The sequence below is a fragment of the Lygodium microphyllum genome, chromosome 26 (genome assembly GCF_053477565.2).
Source record: "Lygodium microphyllum isolate KBCC chromosome 26, Lygodium_microphyllum_v1.1.10, whole genome shotgun sequence".
NCBI classification, from domain to species: domain Eukaryota; kingdom Viridiplantae; phylum Streptophyta; class Polypodiopsida; order Schizaeales; family Lygodiaceae; genus Lygodium; species Lygodium microphyllum.
In genome coordinates, this window is record NC_141160.1 from 116,419,176 (window position 1) to 116,439,475 (window position 20,300).

General features: G+C 40.1%; 1 protein-coding gene across 2 annotated transcripts in view; it reads left to right on the forward strand.

Annotated features, from left to right (window-relative positions):
- The window catches only part of TAF5 (TBP-associated factor 5), a 111,943-nt gene that overhangs the window by 51,939 nt on the left and 39,704 nt on the right, over positions 1–20,300 (forward strand). For both annotated transcript variants that reach the window (XM_087668596.1, XM_087668597.1), the window contains 5 exons: positions 4,660–4,738; positions 4,812–4,909; positions 11,614–11,670; positions 11,755–11,842; positions 11,923–12,029. In XM_087668596.1, the coding sequence (XP_087524722.1) occupies positions 4,660–4,738; positions 4,812–4,909; positions 11,614–11,670; positions 11,755–11,842; positions 11,923–12,029 (429 nt within the window). The remainder of the gene's footprint in view (positions 1–4,659; positions 4,739–4,811; positions 4,910–11,613; positions 11,671–11,754; positions 11,843–11,922; positions 12,030–20,300) is intronic.

A 20,300-nucleotide genomic window follows, 5' to 3' on the forward strand; every position in this document is an offset into this window, starting at 1 on the left:
AGGCAGCTTTACATCAGGAGTTCAAGATGACGGACTTGGGTCTACTCCACTTCTTCTTGGGCCATGAGATTTATCAGTCTCAGAGGGGGGATTTTCATCTTTCAGTAGAGATATGTACAGGAGCTCTTGGTTTCTTTTGCAATGGAGGATTGTCGGACCATTTCCACTCTTATGGATCCGAACTGGAAGGCCACTTCACATTCAGATTCTCCCTTGGTGGATGCTTCCCGCTATCGTCAGTTGATTGGATCATTGATTTGGCTCCTCAACACTCCTGTTGATTTTTGTTTTGCTGTTGGTCTCTTGGCGGGGTTCATGAGTGAACCTCAGACGGTGCATCGGTAGGCTGCCCAGAGGATACTTCGGTATTTGAGGGGGCATTTGACTTAGGGATTCATTATCCAGTAGGCACAGGTGGTTCAGATCTTGTACTTGCAGGTTGGAGCGACTCGGATTGGGCTGGCGATGTGGACCACCGGCGGTCTACTACAGGCTATTGTTTTACCTTGGGTACAGGTGCTATCTCATGGAGTAGCAAGAAGCAGCCCACGGTAGCCCTTTCGTCTACTGAGGCGGAGTATCAGGCCGCGTCTTCCACCACATGTGAGGTTGTGTGGCTTCGGAGATTGTTGGAGGAGCTTGGCTGCCCCCAGACTCGTCCTACTTTGCTGCAATGCAACAATGAGAGTTGCATTGCCTTGGCACGGAATCCTGTTTTCCATGCCCGGACGAAGCACATAGAGATCCAGTACCACTTCATCAGAGAGAAGCTTCTGGATGAGACCATCGCTGTGGAGTATTGCAAGACGGAGGATAATCTTGCAGATTTGTTTATGAAGGCGCTTCCCCAGGCTCTAGTTCGGAGACATGCCAGATCCCTCAGGCTTCTGCCCCGTCCAGGCTTTGAGAGGGGGTGTTAGCGATTATCAGAGTCTGCTCGGACTGACCAGTCGGTCAGCCACGTGGTAGTCCAGTCGGACTGATCAATCGGCTGCATTTAATGCAGCCGATCTGCTTTTTCTGGGCGCATGCTTTCTGGCTATTTATAGCCGACATCCTGTACAGTTTTCCACAGTTCTGTTTGGAGATTACAGGCTGGAGATTCGTGCAGACTGCAGCGTACTTCGAGGTGAACAGCAGGTTGCATCGTCGAGGTGGAGACACGTAGTCCCGCGCACTGCGCCCGTGTACATATCTGCATATCTTTGTATACAACACACTTTATACAGCAGATCTTCATCTTCCACTGTCTCTTTCTCTCTCTCTCTCTTCTCTCTGCGTTCACTCTCTCTCTCAGTCCTGGTCCCACGCTTCCGCATCGCTGCACTCTGACAATTATGTCATGTTAACAGATTGTGGTGAACTGTCATGCTTCTAGGAAGTAATGGATAGATAAGATAGTTAGAAATGGCACAAAGCAATGCTATCAGATATAGAATCCCTCATGAAGAATGGCACTTAGGATTTGGTGCATTTGCCAAAAGGACAGAAAGTGCTATGTTGCAAATCGCTTTACCAAATGAAAGTCACTTTTGGTTCTATGCTAAAGTACAAGGCACAATGTCGTGCCGCTACGCGCATATAGTGTGAAAAACTCCAGAGTGCATCGTCATTCGGCTTTCTTATTGATCTAGAGAGCGAATATCATTTTGGTCATTAATGTTCGTGTTCGCAGTGTGGATGGTTTAAAATACTAGATTTTTGGACAAGTTTAGCCAATTTTTGATATCTTAGATATTATTTTTTGTAAAAATTTAAAAACTGTAGACAACTTTTAAAATAGAATGACATGTAAAAGAAAACAGGTAGCTTTTAGCCACTTTGGGAGGATTTTATGTAAAAAGAAGGTTTGGCAAAATCGCGCGACGCACGATTGCAGTTTTTAGGTGGTGAACAACACTCGGAATTGGGAGATGGAGTGATTTGGTAGAATTCTGGCCAGGTGTCTTGGTATTTTGCTCTCCTTTCGGAGCCAATGGAAGCATCAGATTGATAGTTTGAGCAGCATAGAGGAAGATATTGTTTTATGCATATCAAGCGAAGGGCTTGACAGCCCCTTCCTTTGTTGCTTTCTAGTCTAGGTGCAGTCATCCCTTATGACTCTCTAGTGCGAGAGAGGGAATGTGAGAGGATGCTGAGATGGGGCCACCACGCCTCATCTATATAGGTATATAGGGCACAAGTTCCAGAGAGGCACACCTTTGACTCATTGACTAGAGTTTGGTAGGTTCAAACCTTGGAGTTGGGATTGACATTTAGGTCCATGATGGATTGGTTATTCGACAGAAAGTTGGATTGGCTCCTAGTCTTGTGCTCACATGAGGGGACACTTTGGCGGTCTGGCCAAAGGTTGGGGAATCCATGGTCACGTATGTCGAGAGCTATTTTTGATAGCATAGACTTGTGTGCTATTGCGAGACATTGAGGATGGACACAGAGACATGCTATGGTTCTTCTATTTTTCCAGGAGGTGGTATGATTGACATCGATATTAGGTTCTCTTTGAGGTACCTTGGTGGTGGCTTGATTACCCACTATTTGTGTATCCATGGTTCTACTTTGGTGGTTCTATGTTGTATGGACTCTGATGAGTCATTATCATTGTATCATTGTATTTCATCAAATCATCCATGATCTAAGAGAGGGTGTTAGCATGATTGTCAGCTCATGTGTGAGTTTGTGATGCTTGATGGGCTGGGCATACTTGTATGGTTTTTAGGCATTTTATAGTTGTCATTTCACATGGCTTTTGGCATTTTATGCTAGTTGGATAGCATTTAATGCTGGCTGACTAGCTGCTGGTTATGGCTTAATTTGGGCTTATTTATTGGGTTTCTCCTCCTCCTCCACATATAGTGATCATCATTCTTCAAGTGGTCTTCCTGTTGGAGAGGGGAGCCGGTGCTAGTGCCCATGCAGCCAGTGACTCACTGTTGTATGTGATTTTCTCGTGTTTGGTATATGGATTCCATTTTCTGGGCAAAGGTATGAGTTCTCTTCTTTGTGGTGTTCTTCTGTTTTTTACTCTTCTGTCTTGTGTTCAGCAGTTTATTTCAGCACTTTTCTATGCTTCCATTGTTGCACTACTTTTGACAGTGACAATCTCAAGTGAGAAATTGGTAGCAACCAGGCACTACTTGTGCTGAAGATCCTATTTGGAGGGCTTTATTACCATGCATTTAAGGGTTGAATTCCATGGGTCTCCAACAACCTTAAATACACTCTCTTACAATATAGTCATAAGTAGCCACTATCGCTTAATTTATAGAATCAATCTCAATAGCTTGCTCACTGTGCCATACAAAGTGTAAAATACCAAGTGTTAGCATGCAGTGCAATCTATCCACAAGAAGAATGAAAGATAAGTTATACAACACACTAGCATTGGTGCAAGTTGAAACAGGGACTAAAGAAGGCATACGTTCAATACTTTGCGAGTAAAAACCAATAGTCAATGTAATATTTGCCTACTAAGATTGTGTTGAAATACAAATTCAATTGTGGTAGCCTTGAAATGTATTTCACTAGACGGGAAACACTAAAGATCTTTCACTAATGAAACATCTCAATACAAGTTTCACATGCTAGTGGTCATTTGTGTTATGTACAGTTACGTCATGCAAGTGGGCCTCAATCTGAGTTTGATGGGGGCATTAGGAGCTTTGACATTTTTTTTTGGTCATTTCATGTGTTTTGATGGAGGAGGCAGCTCTTTTTAGAGCATGCACTTCAATGCATTTCTTTTTCAGTCAGCTTTACTGTGTTCACACTGGCTGTTCCAATTTTCCAGCTCAGTGCATTTCTTTTTCAGTGGTTGGAGGTCGGTGTCACACTGCTGATTTGGGGCAACCAGTTTCTACTAAGTGATTGGCAAGCTGATTTTTGCTAGGATCAGGTTGGCCAGCATTTATGGCCTCAGATTTATGCAGTCGGCCAGTTTTTAGGGTTTTTGCCTATTTATAGCTGCTGTTGTCAGTGGCTGAACACATTGTTTCGCAGATTGCACCACACACCAACTTTGGGTGCCATTTCTCCGTCATCTGGTGCTTCCTTCCATCATCAGCCTGATCTAGTGCCCTCATTGATGCTTGGGCTGCATGCAGGGAATGATCAGTCCACATTGTATTCAACATTCTCTTGGAGTTCCATGCAAATTTTCTTCTTCCATTCTCTTCTTTCATTTCAGTTTTCCTCCTCTCCCCTCTCCCCTCTCCCCTGTCCATGTTCATGTTTTTCTTTTGCTGTGCACAGTCACGTCACACACCTGTCTCATTTCAAGGGAAAAAGGTAGTATCTATATAAATGTGTATTCTATCGTTTCATGTGGTGTTTCGCTTAGGACCTACCCAAGGTTGAAGCTTTTCATGCTTCAATGCAACATTTCAGGGGTAGGACTTTTAGGGGTGAAGCATTTCGTGGTTAACTTAAATGCAATGAACAAAGAAAAAACAATTTCATTGAAGAATCTTATTTCTTCAGAAATTCCTAGTTTCTTAGCTCTAAGGTGGCTAGATATGTATGCTATTCCAGTTTGCTATGCAGAAACAGAAGTGTTTTCTGATTCTTATGTAAAAGAAATTTGGACTGTGCTCTGCAAGAGTTCATGAACAGATGGCCATCGTTCTTACTAAGAAAGTGTATTTTATGTCTGAATTACAGAATGAGCTTCTTCGCATATTGTATCCCGTTTTCATCCATAGCTTTATGGATTTGGTGGCCAGGGGATATCCGCAGGAAGGTATTTCTTGCCTGGAGCAAGTTCGGTTTTATATTTTTGCTTGAGTTTCTTACCACTAGAGTTTGCGTAACAGCCAGGAACTTTTTCCAAAGTTTTCGAGAAGATCATGAGGCTTTGCATTTGCGAGACTTACAACGGTTGGAAGGCGTCTTATCATCTGAGCATCTCCAAGTAAGCAGTTTATGGTATTCCATATAATGCTGTGAAATGTGACTATCAAAATGCCTGGTAAGTGTTTGCCAAGTTTGATGGTTAATAAACTTCAAAAAGCCTCCTAACAGCAGCAAGTCAGACGTTAACTCACATTGACCTTGATGCCAGGTCATTTGTGTAACATGACTTTGAAAGTGCATTTATGGTTGTACTTACATTTTTTGAATCCACTCTCTGCAAATATCAAAATTTTCTGGATTGCGGTTTGGCCAGTGCTGCATGGATTAAGGATCATCCCACTTGCATCAGCTTATCATATTTTGCAAACCAAGGAGCAAGAAAACATGGAAGGGCTACACAAATTTCTTTCTGCAGATGCATTATTTGTGGCTTTTGCATGTTGTTTGATCATTAATTACCCTGCCACTGAAAGAAATCGGCTATGATACGATAATGTTGAACTGAAAGACCAAGTCCATTTGAATAAAATAAGAGTCTTATAATTCTTTCTTACTTCAACTGTGTCACTACGTATGAATTCTTGTTATTTATGCTGCCCTATCACACTTTCATCACGTTCTTTTTTGATCTGCCTGTTTTAAGTTTTCCGTTTCGGGCATGTCCTTATGCATGTGCTATATGCTTCCATGCTTATGTTGGCCTCATGTAGAATCATATGCACGACACATGTTGTCAAAACATGGAGTGTGCTGATTGCCAATTTAAGAGTGTAATAACAGTCAGTATATTTATAATATTCACAGAATACATAAGCATTACAACAGAGAGAGTGGTTCAAAAGGTCTGCATAGACACACGACTAGTTGCAACTGACGAGTATATCTTGCCTTGCAAGTTTTGTTAATCAAAGTAAACATCACGTGAGCACACAAGCTCCAGCCTCCAACCATGACATTGTACAATCCATTCAGCATTTTCATGTCTTTCGTTCTTTAATCCTCAGCCTCAAATTAGCAAGGGTGCACAATCTTGTGTAGGAGCATTGCCCTTTTGTTATTGGCATCCTTTCCTAAAAGCAAGCTCTCAATAGGGAAAATTCAATTTGCTAAAAGTAAATCTGTCAACTCCAGTCAATTGAAAGTCTAAAAGTAAACCTCTTAACTTCAGTTAACTTGAAGTGCCACGAGGATGTGAAATTTTATTGCTTTGCTTAGGGTTTGATTAAAAGTTAATCAAATTTGCTAATGCGACTTACACGTGAGCTACAAGTTAATTATTTCATAGTGTGGGATCCAATACCTCAAGATATCAATTGGCGCTAAAGACAAAAGTTGTAATAAGTTATGCCTGACAAGTACTATGTGGTACTTGGTGTCAGATTTTGGCCTAGGCCAATTTATTGGTCACGTCAAGTGAGTTTCATAAATGAGACTATATATAGAGTGTACCTAAATATGTGGCTCACTTTAGTTTACCATCATTCCTTGTCCATATACTTGCATTTTTATCCATATTCGTCCAAATCTCTATCGTATCTATTTTAATTGCCACTTGGCACATGTATTGGTGTCTCTAGGCCTTGATAATAGAGGATTATTTGTATTTCTTTGAGCTCTTGAAGTCTTCATATCCTGTTTGGCAACACATGTGAATTTAATAACATAGAGATTTGCCATATTTAACATGGTTTCTTATGGATGTGGAGTTTGTTATATGTGCAAAATTTATTTATTGCAAAATGAAAAGTGCTATCAAAACTCACTACTTGTACACAATAGTTCCTTAGTGTGGTTAGCTCTAGTCTTAAGTCATCAAAGATAAATCTCAAAGAAATCCAACAAGCATACAAATATAAAAATAGAACTTGCACATGCATATGATTATAGACTTTATGATGACTCCACAAAGTTTGTGCTTTGCCATGCTCTTGGTCAACTTTCTTGCTTTGTCTTATGGCTGGTACAACCAACTCTTGAGATTAGAGCTTGATTAGCTTAAATATGAGTAAATTAATAGCACACATGGTGTAAGTTCTTCGGCTACTAGTAGGGGTCATATGAAACCTACCACACCACGTACTTCATTTTACTTCTGTGTATTACTACCTTTTGATCTTTGCATGAGATTGAAGTGAGTCATTACCTTGGGTTTCACATGAAAACCTCTTCTCGTGCATCAAGTCATAGTTTGCTTTACTTTAGCTTGTTGGTTGTAGATGTATGGTTTTGTGATAGTATGGTGATAAGGCCATGAACTTTTGGAAGAAGTCCTCATTGAAGCACATTGATTCATCTATCCTGTAATCTTAGAAGTTGGTGAATAGTTGTTGACTGTGCCTTGATATAAGTAGTCCCTAGATGGATTTTGATTTATCTTGGAGCTGTATGCCTGTACCTTGGTTTGGTGTTAGAGAGCTTGGTGAGCTGTGGTTAGATGTGGCCTTAGGGCTTGAGCTTACATGGGAGCTGAATTACATCCTTTGCACATTGGGTCAATCGGCTAGATTTTGTTAGCTAGAGTTTGGTTCATTACAATGGATATTAGAGCTTGGCTTTTGGTCCCCTAGCCTTGATTTGCTCTAGTAGGGATTCTTTTCACTTTTTGGTATGTTTCTCAACTAGTTGTGGTACACATCATTTTAAAAAATCCCTCATGAGCTGTTGGAGTATAGTCTCAATCTCCTCCCATGTAAGACCTTGGGTTGTTTGGCTTTAGCTTAAGCAATGATTTGTTGCATCCTCCTATGCATGTCACCGACATATGTGTCAGTCTCTAGGATGCTTAGATTGGCCAAGATGGACCACGCAATCAATTAATGTCCCTTGGATAGGTGTGCCTGTATGTGTATGTGGATGCTCGAGATTGAAATCTAAAAGTGGAATATGTATACAATGAGTGTTGGAGTATGCAGTCAATGTGACCTCACATCTTTTTGACAAAAAGATGTACATGATCACAAAAGTCGGGTAACATAAATAGGTTGTAGGAAAAGAAGAAAAAAGGCAAGTTGGTCAAGCTAAAACTTACTGACTGACAAAAAGATTTACATGATCACAAAAGTCGGGTAACATATATAGGTTGTAGGAAAAGAAAAAAAAAGGCAAGTTGGTCAAGCTAAAACTTACTGACTGCATTGTCTTTTGCCTGGTCCAATTGCAATTGACTTACTTGAGTATTTGCCAGTTTGCCCATGCCTACTTGTATTGCCTAAAAATTATTTGCAATGCCCAAAAACTATTTCCTTTCTCGCCACCTCTACTTGACTTCCTGACTGACGGCTCCCCGCTTGCTTGCTGTTCTTTTAGGTGACAATTCTCTAATAGAATCTTATAATGAAGAACATCTTTATATGAGGATGATGTAACTAAATATGCTTCATATGAAAGGGGAGATACTTGTTATAAGGATTATGATCGGGTTGCACATATGGTATTGAGTATGTGGATGGTAGTGCCTATTGTGGTCACTTGGTATATTGGCATGATATGAATAGTGTGATGGCTCAAAGCATTATGCATATCAAGATGAGGATAGTCAGGGCACATGCAAGTCTCATAATGGTAGGAGATGAATATGTGAGAGAGCATGTATAACATGACTAATGCGGATAACAATTGATGTACATGCTAACTTGAGTATAATTATGATTATTAAAATATTGTGTGTAGGGGTATCATATTTACAATCATGAGGATGCTCGTGACTCATGCAAGTTTTGTGATTGTCAGTACTAAGAGACCCAAGGTGAGTATTGAGAGACCCAAGGTCATACTTATGATGGCTAGTACTAAGAGACCCAAGGTCATACTTATTGCTACCCATTATGATGAGGATGCCACTATGGAGAGAGGTAATAGTGACATGGTTATTTGACTCATGCAAATATTGATAGTGAGCAATGCTTATCGAGATCATGTAAACATTGATAAGGGAAGCGAAGATGTGAAGGTCATGATACGCAAAGATCAAAAGTATGCCCTTCATTAGGATCATATAAAGAGAGCAAAGGATTATGAGGTCCATGCTTCCGCTGGAGATTATGATGAGGCTCGAGTTCATTAGGATTATGATGTAGAGGAATTTACGTAAGAGCATGAGCTTTAGGAGGGCTAGGATACAGATCTAGAGGATAGATATAGAGAACTATGGGCTTCATGAGAGACCATGGCTCAACCCTTTGAGGATTATTTGACTAGTTCTAGCTATTGCTATGATTTTATGGAGAGAGCATGATAGCATTCAATAGAGCATGCCGGTCTGACTAGAAAATCAGGGTTTAGTATGCAACAAGTGAACAATGAAATTGAGAGAAGAGAGAGAGAGTTTTTGTGATTCTCCATAGCCTTGCTTGACCTATTTTAAAGATTAAATAATTTAACCTTAGTGAGTTTCGTGCATGCTTGCCACATTATCCACTTCCTTGGCTGTTCACATATATTAAGTGGTACAAGCTCAAAAGTTGTTTGGCCTTAGATCATGTTCACCCTTGTGTCTCACATGTGTAATTGGTCATGCCCTTTGGAATATATTTTTTGCAGACATTGATGATTGTAGCTCTCAATGGGGTTTCCCTGCCATATCACATTAATTGGGATGACATATAGGCTGCCATGTGGGAGGATTGGATGATTCCAAAGAGAAGAATGGAAAACATGTGCATGGGGAGGCCTAGTTATTTATGCGCATGCTAGATGGAAGGAAACCTATGACTGAGGCATCCCTTTGAAGTTTGCATGATGTTGATGAGACATAGGTGCATTAGAGTATATACAATATCATGTGAGGAGTGATACACTGATATGGGAACATGAGGAGTTACACAAGACGTTGAAACACATGTTTGAGTTTAGGGACATTCTCCATGTTGACTAGAGTGAGTGCTAGCTGAGACCCCCATAGTGATAGACCTTGAAGATATTGACGAGCTTGCAAAAATCAAGGATGATGATGAGGAGTTTGAGGATGATGATTTGAGTGATGACTCTCATTGAAATTGCACCTTTAGTACTTGAATTTAGGGTAGAGACCAAGCTTTTAGTTGTATGATAGATTTTGGTCAAGGTAGTAGACTCAATAGGAGGCATGGGGACTTGAGGATGTCCTAGGATCTAGGAGTCAAGGGCATGAGTTTACTAGATGCATTCTCCATGGGACCGTATTTTTGAATTCGAGCAATAGGCATTTTGAGAGGGGACAAGATCATGTAGCTTTGATTGATCTTGAGGGTAGACCTAATTCATGCAATGTCATCTATGGCTAGCTTGGGACTTGAGACGTGCTTGCAATATCAAATGCTCTTTTTTGTATGTTCCTTAGTGGTTATTGCCTTATATTTTGGCATATTTTGTCCTATATTTCAGCACAGTGTGAGGATAATGTTTAAGGTATGGATGGTTTCTAGTGAACTAGATTCTAGGTCTAGGGCTGCCTTAGCAGATTAGGGCGTGGTCTTGGCCTACCTTGTTGGGTTTTACTCACGCCTACACTCACAGAGGAGTGTCGGTGGTCAATAGGACACTGGGGCACTTTTTACTCTCCGTACAAGAGATTTTTTCCCCTAGGTTTATTCTCTTTTTTGTATGTGCCTATGTTACACATTTATGGACACTTATCATGTTGCACACACTTTTGGGTGTGAACAACCCTTACAACCCTAAGGTTGAAGGGTTGTACTTTGTACTTTCATCTTACACTCTTTCAGTCTATTGCATTGGGTGTCGTGCTTCACTCTCCTTACTGTCTACTGCACTATCAGCTGAGCTTCGATCCTCTCAACTTCTCAAATACCTTAGGGATTCCCTCTATGTAAGGAGTCCATGCGATCTTGACAAATTACTTTGAATCATGTATGGTTTGCTTTTAGAGAGAATCATTGTTGTGGCCTTAGGCTTCGGCTTATGTGGGAGCTAGATTATATCCCTTGCACATTGGGTCAAATGCGTCTCATAGCTAGAGTGTGATTCATTATAGGCCATGGGCCCATGTAGGGCTTCAACCATGACATCTAAAAGGTCTTGTGTGTTCTTATCTGATAAGAAGGCGAAGCTTTATCGAGACATCCATTATCTTCTCGATGACTAGAAAAGGTTTGAAGCTATAGAATGCTAACTTGGGGGGCATTTTTGTTCCACTTTCTTTAACTTGTGTGATTGAGAGAGAGACACGTAATCTTTTTCCTTGTATATGACATCTTTCCTATTCTTGTTTGCTTGTTGATAGCACACTTGTTATGCTTAGCCACTCTATTCTTCACCGATAATACCATGCTATCAAAAGGGCCCAAAATTGATTTCCAATGGCACTTCATATAGAGTCTTAGAAGTATGTGTGCTACTTTGCTTAATGCTTCCAGCTCTCCCTTAGTGAGTCCTTTCATTGCTCATCCATGCCGGCTCTTTCCAATAACATACCATTGTAGCAGGCACCCTATTTAGCAATCTGCACTTTGGTGTCACTCATTATCACTCCCTCTTTGTTGATGCTTCACTCTTGGTTTCAAATAGTTTTGAGTGTACTTTGTGCCTTTCTTTGGTGTGAGTCTTATGTAATGATCACGATTATTAATTTTGTTTACATTATCTCCATTGCTCTTGTTTGGCTCATCTTGGAAGTGCAGTGCTCCTTTTCTAGCACATCAGGCATTGCATATTTTTAGACTGTAACCACTCACAAATTCTTTGTGACACTTCTTTTTTTGGTTTTGCACTAATTGAATCATATCTCAGTATATGTTTGTTGCGGTTAATATATCTTCGGTGCAGGAGATGGAGCTTGCTCGTACATTAAGGGAGAACAAAGTTAATTTAAAGTTGTGTCAGGTGACTACAGTTGTCTCGATCTGTTTTCATGTGCTTATTTGCTGCTGGTTGTGGCTGCATGTAACTTTTTGTTGGTTTTCTCAGTACTCATTTGACCTTCTCCTGCAATATCTTCATAATACGGACTTGGCGTTAATGCTTTCCATTGTTAATGAACACATTAACTTACAAGGTATGTTTCATGATTTGATGTCAATCTTTAGAACATGCAGTAAGCATGGAACTCTGAGTTTTTTCATTGCTCTTGTGTAGTTTGCCCAGGACCACCTACGTCATGGCCTGATGAAGAACCAGGTTCCCTTCCTGGAAAACTCCAAGATGCTCGGAATGAAATGAATCAGAAGGAGATCAAATGGGGGGTAAGCTGTATTGTACATCTGTCTATGGAAAGGAGATGCTTTTGCCTCTCAATACTGAAATTGGTATTTCCTTTTGAAAGTTGTAAATCATGCCACAGATTTGGAGAATGATAGTTCTGTATAAGGCCTTTGCTTTAGATAATGCGAATCTTTTCTTAAAATTTCTTAAAAGAATCTTCTATTGCTATTTCGGATAGGAGAGGCCTTGATATTCTGAATCCAATCATTCTAGGGCACTATTGTGAAAACTTATTGCTAGTGGACTCCTGCTATCTGCTGAACTTGGAAGCAGATGATGCACTCCTGCACTGTAGGTATATTATGTTTATCTTTGCGAAAAGGTAAGATTTGGAGCTCTTGGATTCAAGACCTGAGGCCATCATTAAAGCTTGGAAAAGTGTTTGCTAAGTTCTTTTCCAAGCTCCCCTAACCCTTGTTAAGGAGGAGATCAATGGGATAGTCATACATAGGGTCCAAGGTCATGATCTCCTTAGGTCACATGGTTGAATCAAGGTAGGTTTGTCACATTGGACTAACTGCATTATTTTAGTGACTATAAGCTCTCTTTCCCCAAGTAAAAGTTGACAGATGAGCATATTTTGAGAGGAAAGATAAGGGGCAGACATTGAGCAAGTGTTTTGAGAATGGCACCATAGAAATCTCAAGAATTGAGTCGATTGGAGTCTTTACTAGATGTGAGATCCTATATGTAATTCTCTTTCAAGTAGGAAAATATTTAGGGTTGGGCACAATGGTCTGGTTGTGAGCGAAATGTTTGATACAAATGATAAGATAGACAGCTGAGCAACAGAAGGGGTCGGGCTGGAAGCTAAAATGCATCAGTTTAGGTGGTCAGAAAAGTAAACACGACACTTTCGCAATCCCGACGACACAGTTTGGAGAGAAGGAATGATGAAGGAAGCCAAAATGTAACAGGAGTGATGCTGTTGATGAGCAGAAATAGGGAATGGCAGCAGATCTGGCGTGAAAATGCACAATTGTCTGGTTGTGAGGCAAGTGCTTGATATAAACGATAAGGTAGACAGCTAAGTGATAGCAGGAGAGGGGCTGGAAGCTAAAATACATCAGTTTAGGTGGATGGAAAAGCTAACACAATGCTTCACAATCCCAAAGACACACTTTGGAGATGAGGAAGGATGAAAGAAGCCAAATGTAGCAGGAGTGATGCTGTTCATGGGCAGAAACAGGGAACCGCAGCAGATCTGGCATCAGAATGCGAGCAAAAATGGGCAGGGCGGCAATTGGCTATGATGGTGATGATGATGATGGCTGCTAGGAGAGGTTGGAACTTGGAGAGCTAGGACTGATGTGAAACACAAAGGGATGAAGGTGGCAATGACGATGATTTCCTTGTATTGAACTTTTTGATCCAATTGTCCATCATTTCTTTTTGGAATTGTTTTGAGAGCCATAATTTGTGGTGATTTTTGGGTTGCTTAACATGTATGTACTATAGTTGAAAGTACCAAAGACTTCAATATGGTGACATGAGCAACTGTTACAACTTACAGATTATCTTTGAGGTACTATGGATGAAACCAGCCTTCCTTCTTCGAGAGGGTGGTAATAATGTGATTAATCAAAAGTTACAGCAAGCAATTAAAGCACATAGACTGAATGCACAGTTTACCACTTCATCTTGGACAATGGACAGCCTTTTGGCCCCAAAACTGGTGCCCCTTGTGGTATTTCTTTACCTTCTATTGCAAATGGATGGAGTACAATAAGATTCCTTAATCTTCTCCGCTAATCCAAGTGCCTCTTGCTGTCATAAAACCAGTAAGCCTTGAAACCAATTTGCTCCTTATTTTGCTTGGGGTTTGGCCTTCAATTGTGCTTGTTGGGTGGTAAATTTAGCTCCAAGTGTTTGTTGCTTGATGGCCACTTGAATCTCTGGAATTGCTCCAAATTCAATGACTGAAATTCAAGTCTTTAGGCCTTCAATTTCTAAGCACACTCCCCGAGATTAGTGTTAAATCCTAATTTCTACTGTAAATAAGGGTTTATAGTAGAGATTTATCAAAATCTCCACCTTCAATGGTTCAATAGGCCAAAAATTGTTGAGAAAGGATGAGAAATGTTTGGAGGAGTTGAGAGAATGTTATAGAGAGAGAAATTTCAAAGTTTCATCGTGAGGATCTCTTCAAATCAGTCGTTGCCTTGTTCCCAAGAGCATTTGTTGTTGTTGCTTGTTGCATGGGAGCCCAAAATAGATGGTCTACAACCCAAAATGTTGTTGCCAGCTGCCAAATAGCCTTTCTAGGCTATCGCCTACTATTGTAGCCTCTTTGAGGCAAGTCACTAGTTCTCACTAGTTCTTGAAGGGTCTCGTGTTGGTCGGAAATGGTTTGTCAATTGTTGCAATGGCAATGAGAGCCTCCTCCTCTCTCTCTCTCTCTCTCTCTCTCTCTCTCTCTCTCTCTCAACTTGCACAAGGCTGGAATGGTCTCCTCCAAGCCTCCACCACTCTTCTCTCCACTTGTATGGGCAAGTTTTGCCACGTGGTAGCCTACTTAGAAAAATAATCTAACCAGCCAATAATTAAATTGGCTAGGCCAATTTATTAGCTCATTAATCCTAAGCACTCATTAGCTTAGATTCACATAGTTGCCCGAAATGCCATTTCGGGCTCCTCGAAATAGAAACGTTTCAATTTTAAAACGCGTTTTAGGAAAACCATTTTGGAAAAGCAAGTTTTTAACCCAATTTCATGACAAGTGCCTCATTTCATCTCATTTTGTGCAGATTCTACTTGTTTTGGTCTAATCTCCACCCTCTTTCTTTGCTGACGACACTTCGGTAGTTTTTTGCTTCTCCCCTTTCACATTTACTACTATCTACAGCCTTGAAACCTTATATCCTCATCCTTTAGCTGTCCAATTCTTTTCCTTCCCTATCTACACTATTTGCAGCTCTTTTCCCTCAGATTTGCAGCTGTTTTTAGTGTTTTCAACGAGCAACCCCTCTACTCTCTTTGTCCTTCTTTGTCCACGCTAGTTCGAGTCGGCTCTACTTGAGCTATTAGGAAATAGATGTAAATCCCCCCTTGAGTATTAGGCAATGCGCTAGACCCTTGCTTTGTTGAACCTAATTGAGCTCGATCCAAAGTCTCCAAAGTCGGCTCTAACAAAAAGTCTCAAGGTAAAGTTGCAACGATTGAGGATGGTTTGCAAAGTCATTCTCTTCCATCCACCTAGCATCCATTGGTGAATAAGTTTGAAACTTCACCAAATATCTTCAAGAAACTTTACCTTTGATCTTTTGTTCTTTATGTGTCAAAATTTGATTGGATACCAAAATGTGTTCCAGCTCCTCAACCTTTGGCTGAAGTACAACATGCACATCCTTTGGTACATCACCATGAAAAGGCCTCAACAAGCTCATATGAAAGGCATTGTGTATTGTTGAGAAACCAAGTCATTCAGTACATTCTTTCTCCTTCATTTCTATTTTGGTTTCTATTTACAGCCCCAAAAGGTTTTATTTAGATCATTAGTTAGTATTTGGGCGCCACTCGAGAGAGCTAGGGCGCTACTTGCGGGCCGAGAGACTTAAGAGAGTGCCACTTGAGAGAGTTGGGGCACTACTCAAAATAGTCTGTGCTTATAAATACAACACTAACTTCCCTCGCTCTTCATCCTACACATTCATTCCTTTTGACACTCTTATCACTCTCTTCCATATTCTTATTTCCTTTCTTCATCCTCTCCACTGCCTTTCACACCCCACGAGGAGGATATTACGGATCGTGGCTTCTGCATCCTCTCCACCTGGTATTTTGCAACCTACATCATCTAATTTCAGTCGTTCTCACTTGGCATTATCATCAGGCTTGTGTTTGCAACAATTTCAAGCCATCTACAACATGTTACATCTGCTTTATCAGCCTTATGTTAGATACATACGTTTTTATGTTTTCTTTACTTCTGAAGGGTTGCGGCTTGTTCGCAGCCACTTACACGGAGAGATCTTCACCAGATATTCTTGCATTTTCATCTCTAGCTGGTTGCTCAGTGATCACCTTGATAGCAGCCATAATCTTGGAGAGATTTGAACATATCCTTCATCTTTGACAACTCTTGAGGATTGTGTTTCGCTCCCTCTATAGCTGGCTGTTCTTTCCTTCACCATTTAGAATTACCTTCGATATCCTATCAGAGGATTGCTTTTTGCTCCCTTCATTGTGTAGATTCCCGTTAGGTGCTATCGCCTGATTAGATAGGATGGTGTAGTCATCTTCAGAGTTTCGGCTTTGTAGTATAAGCTTGATTCACTTAGCATGATTTAGTGACTCATCATTCATCAGCATCTTCTTCTGTGTTTTCTCTAAGTTTTTTATTCTCTTAGTGTTTGACGTACACTCTTGTGTTCCTCCCCACAAACCCTGCTGTGTCTCTAATGTATTATAAGTATATATCGTTCCGTCACGCTATTTTGACATGAATTTGTCAGGGTGGAGGCATTTTCAGCCTACAATCAACATCGCTAATCCTCTTCAATACCTAGAAGGATCCATAATATCTCATACTTAGCTTTGGATACAACCTCTCTCTACCTTTCATATTTTTTAGCATTGCCTTTTCAAGACAAAGCAACACATAGTTGTAGGCCATCTCGTGGGCGATGTGTTGATGCCCTTTGATCCATGATCCGTGCTCGTTAGGCATTTAAACTGTCATTAAATGTAGTTGTTGCCCTTGGTGCTCTAGGCACTAAGTGACACTAGGGTAAGGGATCATTTTAGGGTTTCCTACGATGGTTAAGCCGTTAGGGTTTTTATTTATTATAAATAGACACTTTGTGCCTCATTAGCACATAAGTGTGGCATTATTCAGTGTGATCGCCTTGAGCGTTGTACTCTCTCTTACTCATTAATACATAGTCTCTCATTTGTGATCAAGTATTGTTGTGTATTGATTAATTCTTTCATTCTTATTTATTTTCCATTGAATTAATTGCACAATTGCTCCACGCATGGGCCAATAGTGGTATTAGAGCAACTTTTCTTCATCGCCATGGCCATCGTTTGCGACCACCTTCCACGCAGCCATTGCCATTGAGTGCTACACGTGGGCTGGTTGCAATTGTCAAATTTCTCTTTAATTTTTGGATAATAATTGGGGTTTTTCGTCATTTGAACTCAATTTCACCCCAAATTCTTTAGAAAATTGGGGTCTTTTTTGAAATTCATCAAATTTCATTAATACAGAGACTCTATTCACCTTGAGGCATGGCATTCAACATCAATGGGTAATAGTTTAATTCAATTCTTTCAAATTCTCTTTAAATTTCGGGTCAAATTTGGGGCTTTTGCCCAATTCCACCACTAAGCACCCAAAATTTGGGGCTTTTGCCTAAATTCATTTTCTTGGTCCTCAACGTGCTTAAAAATCATATTATTTGGCTGGTGGCCCTGATTTTTCTCGACATTGAAGACAAAATTTATTATTTTGGTGTATTATTGGGCGAGTTTTCAGTATATTTTACTGCTGTCCGCATTATTGGAGCACTTTCAGCCATTAATCTTTGATTCCAGCATATTAGTGATTGCCACCTTGATGAGGCAATATTTTATTTCTGAAAATAATCATTTTTTGCATATTTTTCTCTCTCCTCAGCAGGAAAACAACAAGAAAAAATTATTATTCTTCATATTGTTTGACTTCATTGAGGCGAGCAACATCTCTTTTATCAATGGCTTATTATTATTTGGGCATCTATTTTCTCTCTCTTCACCTGGAAAATATTATTTTATTGCAGATTCCACTTATGGCCAACAATAATAGTGATTTGTTGGGCATGCTTGGCACCGATGATAAGCTCGACGACACCAATTACCCGGTGTGGGCTTACATTGGTATCAACTCCCTCTTGCACATTGTGAGGTGGCTCTCATGATGTTGAATTAATTTCCTCTTCCACAACACCTCCCACTCAAGATCAGATTCGATGGGATGGCCGTGATGCCCAAGCGCATGCCCTAATTGCTTTATCCATGAAGAGAGCCATCATTCCATACATTTGATCATGCAAGACATCCAAGGAAGCATGTGATAAGCTTGCATTATTATATCGAGTGCACAATGAAGCGCGGGTTGCTTACCTACGTAAGCAACTTGAAGACGTTCGCATGGAAGAAGGTCATATGGATGCATATCTCACCAACATTAAAGATCTTATTGAGCAATTATTAAGCATTAATGAAGAAGTTTGAGATAATCAGCTTGTTTCCATCACTCTTAATGGTCTACCAAAGTCATATCAAGGTTTTGCTACCACTTTGTGGTTGGTAACTACGGGTAACCAAGTTACCTATAGTTTCAACTAGCTTGTGTCTCTTTTGTTGTAGGAAGAACAAAGTCGACTCAACCACAATGCCATCGTGATGATTGAATAGGCTTTTTCCTCCCATCATCGTAGAAAATCCAAACACAAGGTAGAAAACAAGGTTGTTGGTAAAAAATCAGCAAAATTTCATGCTGGTCATCATTCTTCTTCCACCCCTTCAACATTGAAGATACCCTTCCATGTTGGTCCATCCTCTTCCAATCCTTCCAAGGGTACATTCACCAAACCTAAGAGGTGTAATGATTGCCAAAAGATAGGGCATGGCATCACCGAATGTTATAAGCGCATTGCATTGGAGAAGAAGAAGAAGAAATCCGGTCTTGCTCTTACACATAAGACCCAAACTATTCTTAGTTTAAGGATTATATTTTTTTCATTCAATGTTAGTATAATCATTTTCTTCATGATGCTTGTTTTTCTATTATTGATGCGGCTTCTACTTGGTATTTCAATAGTGGTGCATCTAAGCATATCACCTCTTGCCAAACATTATTTTCATCTCTCTCTAATATACCTAAGGGGGGTATAGTTGTGTGTGCTAACAATGCCTCTTATGTAGTTAAAGGCATTGGGCATGTGTAGGTTGTCTCCATCTTGGGCACTCCTTTGATATTGCATGATGTTCTCTATGTCTTTGGCATAAAAAAGAATCTTATTTCCACTTCAGCCATTGCAACTTCAAGGTTTCGCATCATTTTTGATGGTCCCTAATGTGCGTTATATGATAATCAAGTTTCTTCTTTGATTGTCTTGACAGGCACCCTCACTAAAGGTCTCTATTTTCTTGATACTTACGATCAGAAACTTGCTGAAAATCCTATTGAAAGCGTGTTATCAACAAAGGAATCTTTTCATGATACACATTTGTGGCATTAGAGGCTTGGTCACATGAACTATTGAGCATTGATGAAGCTTCAATCATAGGATTGGTCAAAGATCTTCCAAAAATTCACTTGCCATCAAATCACATTTGTGAAGGTTCTTTACTTGGTAAACTGGATTGATTTTTCTTTCCTAAGGATTCTCATGTTTATTCGCCATTTATTTTGTATCTCCTTCACAGTGATGTTTGTGATCCTATGTGGACCAAATCCATTGGTGGATTTCTATATTTTGTCACATTCATAAATGAAAATCTTGATTCACATGGGTATATGGGCTGAAATCTAAGTCTGAAGTCTTCTCTTGCTTCATGACTTTTATTGCCATGGTGGGAAACCAAAATGGCTTTCGCATTTGGACCCTTTGCACTGACTGGGGGGAGGGGGGTGAATATCTTTCTAAATAGTTTTTAGAGTATCTTGCATCTCGAAGTATTCATCATCAATGCACTGTTCCTTATTCCCCACAACAAGGAGTAGTAGAATGAAAGAATAAGTGAAGATGGTAAGATGCATGTTGAAGAGTAAGAATTTACCTAATTCTTTTTGGTTTGATGCTATTCTATGTGTCGCTTCTGTTTTAAACAAGTCTCCCACAAGAGCTTTATGCACCATCACTCCTTATGTGGCATGGATTGGCTCCAAGCCTTCTCTCCCTCGTATGAGGATTTTCAGATCATTGGTGTATGCTTATGTGCCTCCTTAGAAAAGGCATAAGATGGATGATAAGGCTGTTCGCCGCATATTTATTGGACATAGTAGTAAAAATAAAGGGTACCGTCTTTATCAACCCTCTACAAGCAAGGTTATTGTCAACAGAGTTGTTATATTTGCTGAAAATGCTTCTCACCCCTTGCTAGACTATCAAAAACAGCCTACAATTGATGCTTCAAACATCTTTGACAGCTTACTATTGCTTTTCCATAATGATTCTATGGCTGATCCTTCTTCTCAGCCTTCATTTCCACCATCTACAGAAACATTACAACAATCTATTCAACCCGATTTATAGCCATAACAA